The 12799-nt window shown below is 37.5% G+C and overlaps 1 protein-coding gene across 5 annotated transcripts in view; it reads right to left on the bottom strand.

Moving 5' to 3' along the window:
* ZFAND4 (zinc finger AN1-type containing 4) overlaps nucleotides 1-12799 on the bottom strand; it is a 107354-nt gene that overhangs the window by 20994 nt on the left and 73561 nt on the right. For 3 of the 5 annotated variants that reach the window (XM_066243817.1, XM_066243820.1, XM_066243822.1), the window contains 2 exons: nucleotides 3452-4624; nucleotides 2398-2452 (listed from right to left, as the gene is read on the bottom strand). In XM_066243817.1, coding sequence (XP_066099914.1) covers nucleotides 2398-2452; nucleotides 3452-4624 — 1228 coding nt within the window. Of the gene's footprint in view, nucleotides 1-2397; nucleotides 2475-3451; nucleotides 4625-12799 lie in introns of all 5 variants that reach the window. The other 2 variants (XM_066243819.1, XM_066243818.1) reach the window with 2 other exon arrangements.

Here is a 12799-nt window from a genome sequence, read left to right as displayed (position 1 = left end):
ATTCATAGTGGAATTTAAGGAACAAATTAAATGAACAAACAAAATAAAAACAGATTCATAGATACAGAGAACAGACTGATGGTTGCCAAGGAGAGGTGGGGTTGGGGGAGGTAAAAAAGTGAAGGGATTAAAAAGTAGAAATTGGTAGGTACAGAACAGTCATAGGGATGTAAATTACAGTGTAGGAAATACAGTTAACAAGACTGTAAAAACTATGTATGGGGCCTGACCAGGCAGTGGCACAGTGGATAGAGCGTTGGTCTGGGATGCGAAGGACCCAGATTCGAAACCCTGAGGTCGCTGGCTTGAGCACGGGCTCATCTGGCTTGAGCATAGGCTCACCAGCTTGAGTGAGGGGTTGCTGGCTTGAGCGTGAAAGCATAGACAAGACCCCACGGTCGCTGGCTCGAGCCCAAAGGTTGCTGGCTTGAAGCACAAGGTTGCTGGCTTGAGCACAAGGTCATTGGCTTGAGCAAGGGGTCACTCGCTCTGCTGTAGCCTCCCCATCCCCGTCAAGGCACATATGAGAAAGCAATCATTGAACAACTAAGGTGCTGCAATGAAGAATTGATGCTTCTCATCTCTCTCCCTTCCTGTCTGTCCCTATCTGTCCCTCTCTCTGACTTTCTCTCTGCCTCTGTCAAAAAAACAACACCTGTGTATGGGGCCAGGTGGTTACTTGCAATATCAGGGGGACCACTTTGTAAAATATATGATTTTCTCATGTCTATGCTGTACATCTGAAACTAATACAAAACAATCGTGAATGTCAAGTGTAACTGAAAAATTAAAAATTAAAAAAATAATTTAAACGAAGTACAAATTGGCAGTTAGAAAACAATCATAGAATAGGAATATAGTCAATAATATTGTAAGAACTATTTATGGTGTAGGATGGGTACTGGGTTTATGTGGGTGGTCACTTTGTAAGTTGTATAACTATCCAATCACTATGTTGTACACCTGAAATTAATATAATATTTTATGTCAACTGTAATTTAAAAATATAAATTATTATAAAAAAAGAAAGAAAACAGTATGGGAGTTTCTCAAAAATTAAATATAAAATTACCATAAGATCCAGCAATTCCACTTCTGCATATATGCCCAAAAGAAATGAAAACAGGGTCTCAGAGGATGTTTGTATGCCCATGTTCATAGCAGCATTATTTACAGTAGCTACAATGTGAGAGCAACACAAGTGTCCCCCACAGATGTACAGGCAAGCAAAGTGTTTTATATACATGCAATGGAACATGATTCAACATGAAAACGGATGGAGAATCTGACGCACTCTACAACACAGATGAACCCTGACATTATGCCAAATAAAGTAAGCCAAAGACAAAATGTCAAATACTGTATGATGTCAATTACATGAGGTAGTTACACTAGTTAAAAATACAGAAACATAAAGTAGAATGGTGGTTTCCAGGGGCTGGAGAAAGGAGGAAATGAGGAGGTGGTGTTTAATGAGTACAATGTTTCAATTTTGCAAGATACAGAGAGTTCTTGAGGTATATGGCAGCAATGGTTGCCCAACAATGTGAATGTACTTAATGCCATAACTTATACACTTAAAATGAGTAAAACAGTAAATTTTATCATGTGTACTTTACCACAGTTTAAAAAATTATAAAATAAAAGTGAATATATTAGGACTTTAGAACCTTGGACATTATATAGTAGTGGAAAAGAAACACTATGTATTTCTTTAAAGACTTAAAACTCACCATAACTCATAAAAAACTCAACCATAACACATAAAATATCTTATAGAATCTTGGGGCTCTAAAGGTGGTACATCTCTGTAATGAATTTACCATCCTTAGTCTGGGTATTAAAACCACAAGAGATGATCACAGTAATGGCTGCCTTGGAAATAAGGACTGGTCAGTGAACCTTTAAGTTGTTACCGGTAAAAGAGAGTTTCACTACTATTCCTTGGAAAGGGCTGGTCTGAGAAATGGTCCATTTCTTTTATCCAGAAATAATCGGTTCATCAAAAGGAACTCTTGCTACCATCCCTTGGTATTGGACCATGATGTTAAGAAGCAACTTTCCAGGGCACATCATCAAACCCACCCCACTGCCTAGCATAGCTCTAACGTGGCCAGTGACTGAGAGTACTGGGAACTATGCATAAATTAATGTTGTCTTTTCACACAGACTATATTACTTCCCAAACCACAAAACCAAAATTTCATTTTAGTTTTATTCTTCAAATATGTCCTATAGTCAGTTCTCATAATAATTTTCTTAAGTGGAACAAAGTTTAGGGAGAGGTTCCTCTATACATACTACAGCGAATGTTCCCATTTTTCTTTGAAATTCAACAGTATGTGTAATGATATTACTATTAGCCTTATATTGTTTTCAAAATCATCTGTAGCTTACCTACTCTTCTCCCTGCTGCTGTACTATTTCCATTCATTCCAATACCATGGGCAGACTACAATCAAAACACAAAACATCTGTGGAGGTGAGTTAGTGGAGAACACAGAAAAGATCACGAAACATGGAATACTTGTACTTAATTACAAAAATGCTGCTGGGATTTCATTTAAACTTACTTAATCTAATTTTAATTAAATTAACTTAGAACCCGATTGCCCCATCCAGCAGTACTACTTATTACTTATGTTTAAGAGAGTATAATTTAATGGCTCAAATTAAAAGTTCTCATCTGGGAAAAACAATAAAAACCACATTCAAAAACACAGTATTTCCTCCCTTATTCATGGTTCTGCTTTCTATACTTTCAGTTACCTAAAGTCAACCAAAATATTAAATGGGAAATTCTATAAATAAACAATTTATAAGTTGTAAATTGCATATATTCTGAGCAGCATGATGCAATCGTGCTCCATCCTGCCCAGGACATGACTCAGCGCTTTGTCTATAGTAGCCAAATCCACTTGAACTCATCCTGCAGGCATTCTCCCATTTCACATCACCACAAGAAGAAGGGTGAGTCAGTACAATAAGGTATTTAGAGAGAAGCCATATTCATATAACATTTATTACAGTACATTGATATAATCGTTCTATTTTATTATTAGTTATTGTTAATCTCGTACTGTGCCTAACTTATAAAGTAAACTTCAAAGTATGTATGTACAGGAAAAACAGAGTGTATATAGAGTTCGGTATTACCATGGTTTCAGGTATCTACTGCAGGTATTGAAACATATCCCTCACAGACAAGGGGGGCAAGTGATAACTTGTTTACAGGGAATTATTTTCAAGTTACAATTCTCAATTTAGGACTAAAATATTATTTAAAAATTCACCTATCAAAAAGATCTTTGATAAGGTAACTAAACATTTTAAGAGAAAATATTAAAACAAGTCAAATTTAGGTCTCCTTATTTATGTAAACAAAGAACAAATTTTAAATATGTTAAACACAAGTATAACTACTAGAACATATTGAAAGGCAAATACTTACTAGGAAAACATCTGTAGATTCTAACTGGGGAGAACTCTTCCTAACACATTCTTCCTGAACATGTTGGAGGTTTGCAGACAGCCCAATTCCAGAGGTCCAAAGCCTACCTATCCCACCTGTGCTCTGTAGTCCATCTCTGTTTGTGCTCCGGGCCAGTGAAGCAAGAAAATCTATATTATTTACACAACCAACAGGCTCTTTGGAAGCCTTGTTAGCCATTTCTGTGATATCCCGAGCTTCCCCTTTAGAAATAATATCAGATCTATTCCCTGGTGAATCAACTTTAATAGCTCGAAAACGAGTAGTCCTAGAGAAAGAAGAATCAGTTCTATTTCGAACATCCAATGACTGGAGCACATTTTGGGAAGCAGAAGACTGGAGGTTCCCAGACTCAAAGCATTTGGACTGTCTCTGCGGTTTCACCAGAGAATTATGGAGTGATCTTGTTGTAGAACAGTGAAGAGGTGACAAGAGCCTATTTTTGTGAGAACGTAATTCACGGTTGTTGAGAACTGTAGTCTCCAATGATTCACCACTCAACACTCTTTCTACATGCTTAAGAGGCTTCTCTGTAGCTTTCAATCCTTTGTTATCACCGGTAAGTGAGAACTCAGGATTTACCTTCCAAGTGCCTTCTATGCCACTGCTCTGCTCATCAATATTTCCTTTTGTGAACGAAGAAAATGAACCCATTTCAGGTAGAAGTGATTTTGCAGTTACACACTCTTCAGAAGTTGGAAATAAAATAGTGTCATCCTCATTATTAGGTGATAAATTTCCTGAAAAGTGTTTTGTCCGCCTAGACAGGGATGATCCAAGATGGAAAATACAATCAGCAAACTCTTTGTCATTTTCAAGCTCCACGTGGGTTATCTGAGGTGGTAGTTTGATGCTACCATTGGAATGAGACAGTCTATTACTTTCCCAGTTATCATCTTCCTTAAGAAAATCACTAGTTATTGATGGTACAGGTCTATCAGCAGGGGGAAGAGTTGTCGAACTTGAAACTGCACTGCTGGATGATTCAGATAGATAGGCATTCCCAGAAGAAGATAAACAAGACTGCCCAATGTGGGGGAGAACTCTTAACCTGTGTCGAGCAGCTGCCGTGGAACTACTAGAAGATCGAGGAGCTATAGGTGGACGAGGTTTTACCTTGACAACTTTCTTAGGCTAAAAGAAAAGAGTGAATATGTAATTTCTTTACACAGCCATCTTCTCTGCCCATTAATAAATATTAATGAAGAAATGTGATTTATTGTAACAATACTGGCATCTTGATTACCTTAATTTAAAATGTTTAAAAGATTAGAATTTTAAGCTTATGATGGAGAATTTTGCTATTTTCCTTCATTAAGTATAATTTTCTGAGGACAATTTTATTTATTTTCCTCACTTCTGATTGTCAGAGTTTTGCTGAGAAGAAACCTCATTGATTATATTAGATAATGACACTGATGACCTATTTTAGATCCCAAATATCTCTTGTTGGTAAGATGACTAAGTGGTGGGCAAAGTTGGTGTTGCAGAAAAGAGTTAAATGAACTAAGTTTCTATCCTTGAAAAGCCCTGCTTGCAATATTAGTCCTTGGCTGGTTTCTGAAAACTTGTATTTCAAGAGGGTTCCCACACCCCAGCCAATAAGAGTGGTTCGTTGTGCCTAATTTGTTTGTACAAACAATATCATTTATGCTGAACACCAGCTTTCCTTCTGGAAGTTGGAATTTTGGTACATGTTAGGCAGGGGTATCCACATAAACAGCCTGTAGTAAAACTACTGAGCACAGAGTCCCAAAGTAGACAGAATTCTACATGTGCTGACACAGCTTACTAACAGAAGAATTATGCACATCCTCTGAGACTCCACCAGGAAAGGATTCTGGGAAGCCTGTGCCTCGTTTTCTTTTTCTCTTTGCTGATTTTGCTTTGTACCCTTTTCCCATAATCAATCTTAGCCATGAATGCAACTATGTATATGTATATGTATACGTATACGTATACGTATATGTATATGTATATGTATATGTATATACACACACACACATACTAGTTCTGTGAGTCTTCCTAGCAAACCACTGAACCTGAGAGTGTCTATGGGTCCCGGCTACAGTAGATTTCAGATTTGAATAAAAGTACCATAATAATCCATGATGTTATGGATAAAATTTTAAATTAAAGATAAAGCCTGACCAGGTGATAGTACAGTGATTAGAGCACTGGACTGGGACACGGAGGACCCAGGTTTCAAACCCAGAGGTTCCTGGCTTGAGCATGGGCTCATCTGGCTTGAGCATGGGTTCACTAGCTTAGGTGCAGGGTCACTGGCTTGAGCGTGGGATCACAGACATGACCCCATGGTTGCTGGCTTGAGCCCAAGGTCACTGGCTTGAGCAAGGGGTCACTCGTTCTGCTGTAGCCCCCCGGTCAATGCACATATGAGAAAGCAATCAATGAACAACAAAGGAGCCACAACGAAGAATTGATGCTTCTCACCTCTCACCCTTCCTGTCTGTCTGTCCCTCTCTCTGACTCTCTCTCTGTCTCTGTCAAAAAAAAAAAAAAAAAAAAAAGAAATTAAAGATAAAGCCTTAGCTCTTATCTTTAAAGTATGAGCTAATATGAGGATCTGAATAGGAAGGAGTATCTGATGGCATACAAATACATTCAACCTTAAAATATAAGAAAAGCTATATAGTTCAGTGGATACCATTTGAGGCAAGAAAGAGAAGAGCAAGAATCCAAAGATATAAGAATGTTGGAAAGATATGCTGGCTTCTATAGCTGCTTTTATCCTAGGGCCAATGTCATGCCCATCAGCAATTTTGTGTCAGCAAATCAGCAAAAATGTTCTTTAAAATTGAAGGTGATAACTTCTGGGCTGCAGAGATTAATGGTGGTTGCCCAAATCTAAATTTCTGCATAAATTCTCAAAAAAACCATAGAGATCAACAACATAAGCAAATATAATCACCCATTATCCATGCCTTTATCAAAACTGAAAGATAAAATTAAAAGTATCTGTAAGTAGGAAAATACTCAAATCCAGGAAACTCATCTGCAAAGCCTATACTTACGGTGAGAAGCAAGCAACAGTGCGAAGGAAGGAAGGAAGGAAGGGAAGGAGGGAGGGATGGATCAAGGGAAGGGAAGAGAAGAGAGGAAAAAAAGAGGTGTAGATAACCTAGGGTTGATAGGGCAAATGCCAAACAACCCCCCCAAAAAGAAAATCCCCCTTGATTATGAATAATATAGAAAGCAGCAGGTTTAAGATCTAGAATATTAAAACACAGGCTACTAGAAAATAAAAAGCAAGGTACTTAAAACTGTTCAAGACCCAAGAAGATAGCTTTAAGAAGGCACCACTTCTGTAGAAAGAGAAGGTAAGTTGGAAGGAAAAGGCACTTGTGAAGTACTTTACAGTGAAGGTAAGGAAGGCAGCAAGAAACTGAAAGAATGCTATAGACACAAAAGAATCACAAAATCATAACACACACCAACCACAACCTTCATAAAAGAGTGCCACTGATTTAAAAAACTGCATTTCACTGTACAGAAAGAAGATGCTCTTGAAATAATTTACTTTGCTACATACAATCCTCACTTTTGTCTGCAAACAACTGTTAATATTTATTCAAGTAAATAAGAATTACACAAAAAATCAAAACATAAACAAAAAGGCAGCCAACAAATGGGAGTTGATATTCACAAACAACAGCTCCAATAGGGGTTAATATCCAAAATATATAAAGAACTCAAAAAGCTCAGCAACAAACAAGCAAACAATTCAGTTAAAAAAAAATGGGAAAGGACGTAAACAGACACTGCTCCCACGAAGACATACAAATGGCCAACAGATATATGAAAAGATGCTCATCTTCACTAGCTATTAGAGAAATGCAAATAAAAACTACAATGAGATACCACCACACACCTGTTAGATTAGCTATTATCAACAAGACAGGTAATAGCAAATGTTGGAGAGGCTGTGGTGAAAAAGGAACCCTTGTTTACTGTTGGTGGGTATGTAGAGTAGTACAACCATTATGGAAGAAAGTATGGTGGTTCCTCAAAAAATTAAAAATAGAACTACCATACGATAGAGCAATCCCTCTACTGGGTATATACCAAGAAAACAAGAGAACACTGGTACACAAAAAGACACATGTAGCCCCATGTTCATCACAGCATTGTTTGTTCACAGTGGCCAAAACATGGAAACAACCTAAGTGTCCCTCAATAGATGACTGAATAGGCAAAGACAACACAAAGAAAGAAAATTATAGGCAATATCTCTGATGAATTTAGATGCTAAAATCCTCAACAAAACATTAGCAAACCGGATCCAGCAATATATGAAAAAAAATCATACAACATGATCAAGTGTGATTTATTCTGGGGAGGCAAAGCTGGTACAATATTCATAAATCAATCAATGTGATTCATCACATAAACAAAAGGAAGGAGAAAAACCACATGATAATTTCAATAGATGCAGAAAAAGCATTTGATAAAATCCAGCACGCATTCATGATCAAAACTCTCAGCAAAGTGGGAATACAGGGAACATACCTCAACATGATAAAGGCCATCTATGACAAACATACAGCCAACATCATACTCAATGGGCAAAAATTAAAAGCAATCCCCTTAAGATCAGGAACAAGGCCGGGGTGCCCCCTTTCACCACTCTTATTCAACATAGCTCTGGAATTCCTAGCCACAGCAATCACACAAGAAAAAGAAATAAAAGGCATCCAAATTGGGAAAGAACAAGTAAAACTATCATTATTTGCAGATGATATGATATTGTATACAGAAAACCCTAAAGTCTTTGTCAAAAAACTACTAGACCTGATAAATGAATTCAGCAAGGTGGCAGGATATAAAATTAATACTCAGAAATCAGAGATATTTTTATACACTAACAATGAATTCTTAGAAAGAGAAATTAAGAAATCAATCCCCTTCACTATTACAACCAAAAAAATAAAGTACCTAGGAATAAATTTAACCAGGGAGATTAAAGACTTGTACTCGGAAAATTATAAAACATTGATAAAAGAAATCAGGGAAGATACAAACAAGTGGAAGCATATATCGTGCTCATGGTTAGGAAGAATAAACATCATTAATATGTCTATATTACCCAAAGCAATTTATAAATTCAATGCAATACTGATTAAAATACCAATGACTTTCTTCAAAGATATAGAACACATATTCCAAAAATTTATATGGAACTAAAAGAAAACACGAATAGCCTCAGCAATCTTGAAAAGGAAGAATAAGGCGGGAGATATCACACTTCCGGATATCAAGTTATATTATAAGGCCATTGTACTCAAAACAGCTTGTTACTGGCATAAGAACAGGCATATAGATCAATGGAACAGAACTGAGAACCCAGAAATAAACGCACACTTTTATGCACAACTGATATTTGACAAAGGATGTAAGAGCATACATTGTAGTAAAGACAGCCTCTTCAACAAATGTTGGGAAAATTGGACAGCTACCTGCAAAAAAATGAAACTAGACCACCAATGTACACCATCCACAAAAATAAACTCAAAATGGATAAAAGACATAAATGTAAGCCGTGAAACCATAAGCATCTTAGAAGAAAACATAGGCAGTAAGCTCTCTGACATCTCTCGCAGCAATATATTTGCCGATTTGTCTCCACAGGCAAGTGAAATAAAAGACAGGATAAACAAATGGGACTATATCAAACTAAAAAGCTTCTGCACAGCTAAAGACAATAAGAACAGAATAAAAAGACAAACTGTACAATGGGAGAATATATTTCACAATGCATCTGATAAGGGGTTAATAACCGAAATTTATAAAGAACTTGTAAAACTTAATACCAGGAAGACAAACAATCCAATCCAAAATTAGGCAAAAGAGATGAATAGACACTTCTCCAAAGAGAACATACAGATGGCAATAGGCATATGAAAAAAGGCTCAACATCACTAATCATTAGAGAAATGCAAATTAAAACCACAATGAGGTATCACCTCACACCAGTCAGAATGGCGCTCATCAACAAAACAACAGAGAATAGATGCTGGCGAGTATGTGGAGAAAAGGGAACCCTCCTGCATTGCTGGGATTGCACTGGTGCAGCCACTGTGGAAAGCAGTATGGAGATTCCTCAAAAAATTAAAAATCGAACTGCCTTTTGACCCAGCTATCCCACTTTTAGGAATATACCCCAAGAACACCATAGCACTGTTTGAAAAGAAGAAATGCACCCCTATGTTTATGGCAGCATTGTTCACAATAGCGAAGATCTGGAAACAGCCCAAGTGTCCGTCAGTGGACGAGTAGATTAAAAAGCTTTGGTACATATATACTATGGAATACTACTCAGCCATAAGAAATGATGACATTGGATCATTTACAACAACATGGATGGACCTTGATAACATTATACTGAGCAAAATAACTAAATCAGAAAAAACTAAGAACTATATGATTCCATACATAGGTGGAACTTCAAAATGAGACTCAGAGACATGGACAAGAGTGTGGAGGTTACATGGTGGGGGGGAGGAGAAGGAGGGGGTTGGGGAAGGGGAGGGGCACAAAGAAAACCAGTTAGAAGGTGATGGAAGAAAATTAAGACTTTGGGTGATGGGAATGCAGCATAATCAAAAGTCAAAATAACCTAGAGATGTTTTCTCTGAACATATGTACCCTGATTTATCAATGTCACCCCATTAAAATTAATCAAAAAAAATTAGAGGACTGAGTAAAGAAAATGTGGTACATATATACAGTGGAATACTACTCAGCCATAAGAAATGACACAGGGCCATTAATGACAACATGGATGGACCTTGAGAACATTATACTGAGTGAAATAAGTAAATAAGAAATAACTGAGAACTATATGATTTCACACATAGGTGGGATAAAAATATGAGACTCATGGACATAGATAAAAGTGAAGTGGTTCCTGAGGGAGGAGAGAAGGGGAGTAAAGAAGGACAAATATATGGTGACAGAAAATAATTTGACTTTGAATTATGGGCACACAACACAATCAACAATAAAAAATATTAATATATATATTAAGGCAGATGTAGGGGCCAGGGTTCCTTCTGAGAGTCCGAAATGATACAGTCACTTCCAGAAGCAACTGTACAGGATCTCATAGAGTTGAAGACATACATTCCCTGTGATGCAGAAATTTCAAGTCCATTTAACTCTAAAACACACCCTCACACTCATACATAGGAGAAATGTACAAAATATTCTGAACTTGCTTAATTACAGAACATGAATATGACATTACTCTTGTTCAGTTATGGAATGGAAAAGAGGACTGTAGTTTATGCATATAATACTAAACAGCAATGAAAAAAAAATGAATTAGACTGATAGGTGTTAAAGGAGATAGACAAAATTCATAAATTTGAATAAAATCAGATTTAAAAGGAAAGAATATGTTCAAAGCAGCTTTATTGTTGAAAGCCAAAAAGTAGAAACCCAAATGTCTGTCAAAAGGAGAAGCAAACTGAAGTCTAGTCATACAGTGGAATGGTGCACAACAGTAAAAAGGGTGAACTGATGCTTACACAAAGAGTCACAAAAGTATTATGTTGAGCAAAAGAAACCAGACCAAAAAAAGAGAAAGAATATATGATTTAATTTATACAATGTTCAAGAAGAGGCAAAACTAATTCATAGTGACAAATACTATATATAAGAACAGTATTTATGTCTGGGACTGGGGAAAAGGTAGGTATTGACTGGGAAAGATTATAAGGAAAACTGATGAGAAAGGTCTATTTTATTTATCTATTTATTTTTGTGGCAGAGACAGAGAGAGAGTCAGAGAGAGGGACAGACAGACAGGAACAGAGAGAGATGAGAAACATCAATTCTAAGTTGCGGCTCCTTAGTTGTTCATTGATTGATTCCTCATATGTGCCTTGACCGGGGGCTACAGCAGACTGAGTGACCCCTTGCTCGAGCCAGCAACCTTGGGTTCAAGCTGGTGAGCTTTGCTCAAACCAGATGAGCCCACGCTCAAGTTGGCAACCTCGGGGTCTCGAACCTGGGTTCTCCACATCCCAGTCCGAAGCTCTATCCACTGTGCCACCGCCTAGTCAGGCAAGAAAGGTATATTTTAATGTGGGTTGTACCCACATGAGTATACATTAATGTATACTCAAGCTGTACATTAAAGGGGGATAAGTTACTAATAGAGTGAAAAGGCAAGTAATAGAGGGGTGATACACATGTATATACATGTATGCTGTATATGTGTATACATATATATATGACAAAGGACTTATATTCAGAATATATAAAGATCTCAAAAAAAATCAATAAGCAAAGACCATACAGCCCTGGCCAGTTGGCTAAATGGTAGAGTATTGGTCCAGTGTGTGGATGTCCTGGGTTTGATTCCCAGTCAGGGCACACAGGAGAAGTGCCCATCTGCTTTTTCATCCCTCCCCCTTCTCGCTTCTCTCTCTCTTCCCCTTCAGCAGCCGTGGCTTGATTGGAGTGAGTTGGCCCCTGGGTGCTGAGGATGGCTCCATGGCCTCCACCTCAGGGGCCACGAAGAGCTCAGTTGCTGAGCAATGGAGCAATGCCCAAGATAGGGAGAATAGCCCCTTAGTGGGCTTGCCAGGTGGATCTGGTCAGGGCACACGTGGGAGTCTGCCTCTTCCTCTCCTTCTCTCACTGAATTAAAACAAAACAAAACAAAGAAACATACAACTCAACAGAAAAATGGGTAATATTTGAAAAGGCATTTTACCAAAATAATATCCAAATACCTAATAATCATATGAAGAGTGCTCAATTTCATTAGAGAAATGCAAATTAAAACCACAGTGTCCTGTATTGGCCAAGACTTTGCTTAAAAGCTTTAATCACTGTAAAAAAAAATAGAAGACTGGATAAAGAAGATGTGGCACATATACACCATGGTATACTATTCAGCCATAAGAAATGAGGACATCGGATCACTTACAACAAAATGGTGGGATCTTGATGACATTATACTGAGTGAAATAAGTAAATCAGAAAAAAACAAGAACTGCAGGATTCCATACATTGGTGGGACATAAAAACGAGACTAAGAGACATGGACAAGAGTGTGGTGGTTATGGGGGGCAGGGGGAGGGAAGGAGGGAGAGGAAGAGGGGGTGGGGGAGGGGCACAAAGAAAACTAGATAAAAGGTGATGGAGGACAATCTGACTTTGGGTGATGGGTATGCAACAGAATTGAATGACAAGATAACCTGGACATGTTTTCTTTGAATATATGTACCCTGATTTACTGATGTCACCCCATTAAAATAAAAATTTACTTATATTAAA

The sequence above is a fragment of the Saccopteryx bilineata genome, chromosome 9 (genome assembly GCF_036850765.1).
Source record: "Saccopteryx bilineata isolate mSacBil1 chromosome 9, mSacBil1_pri_phased_curated, whole genome shotgun sequence".
NCBI classification, from domain to species: domain Eukaryota; kingdom Metazoa; phylum Chordata; class Mammalia; order Chiroptera; family Emballonuridae; genus Saccopteryx; species Saccopteryx bilineata.
Note: the sequence above shows the minus strand (reverse complement) of the source record. Positions and strands in the feature narration are given on the sequence as shown.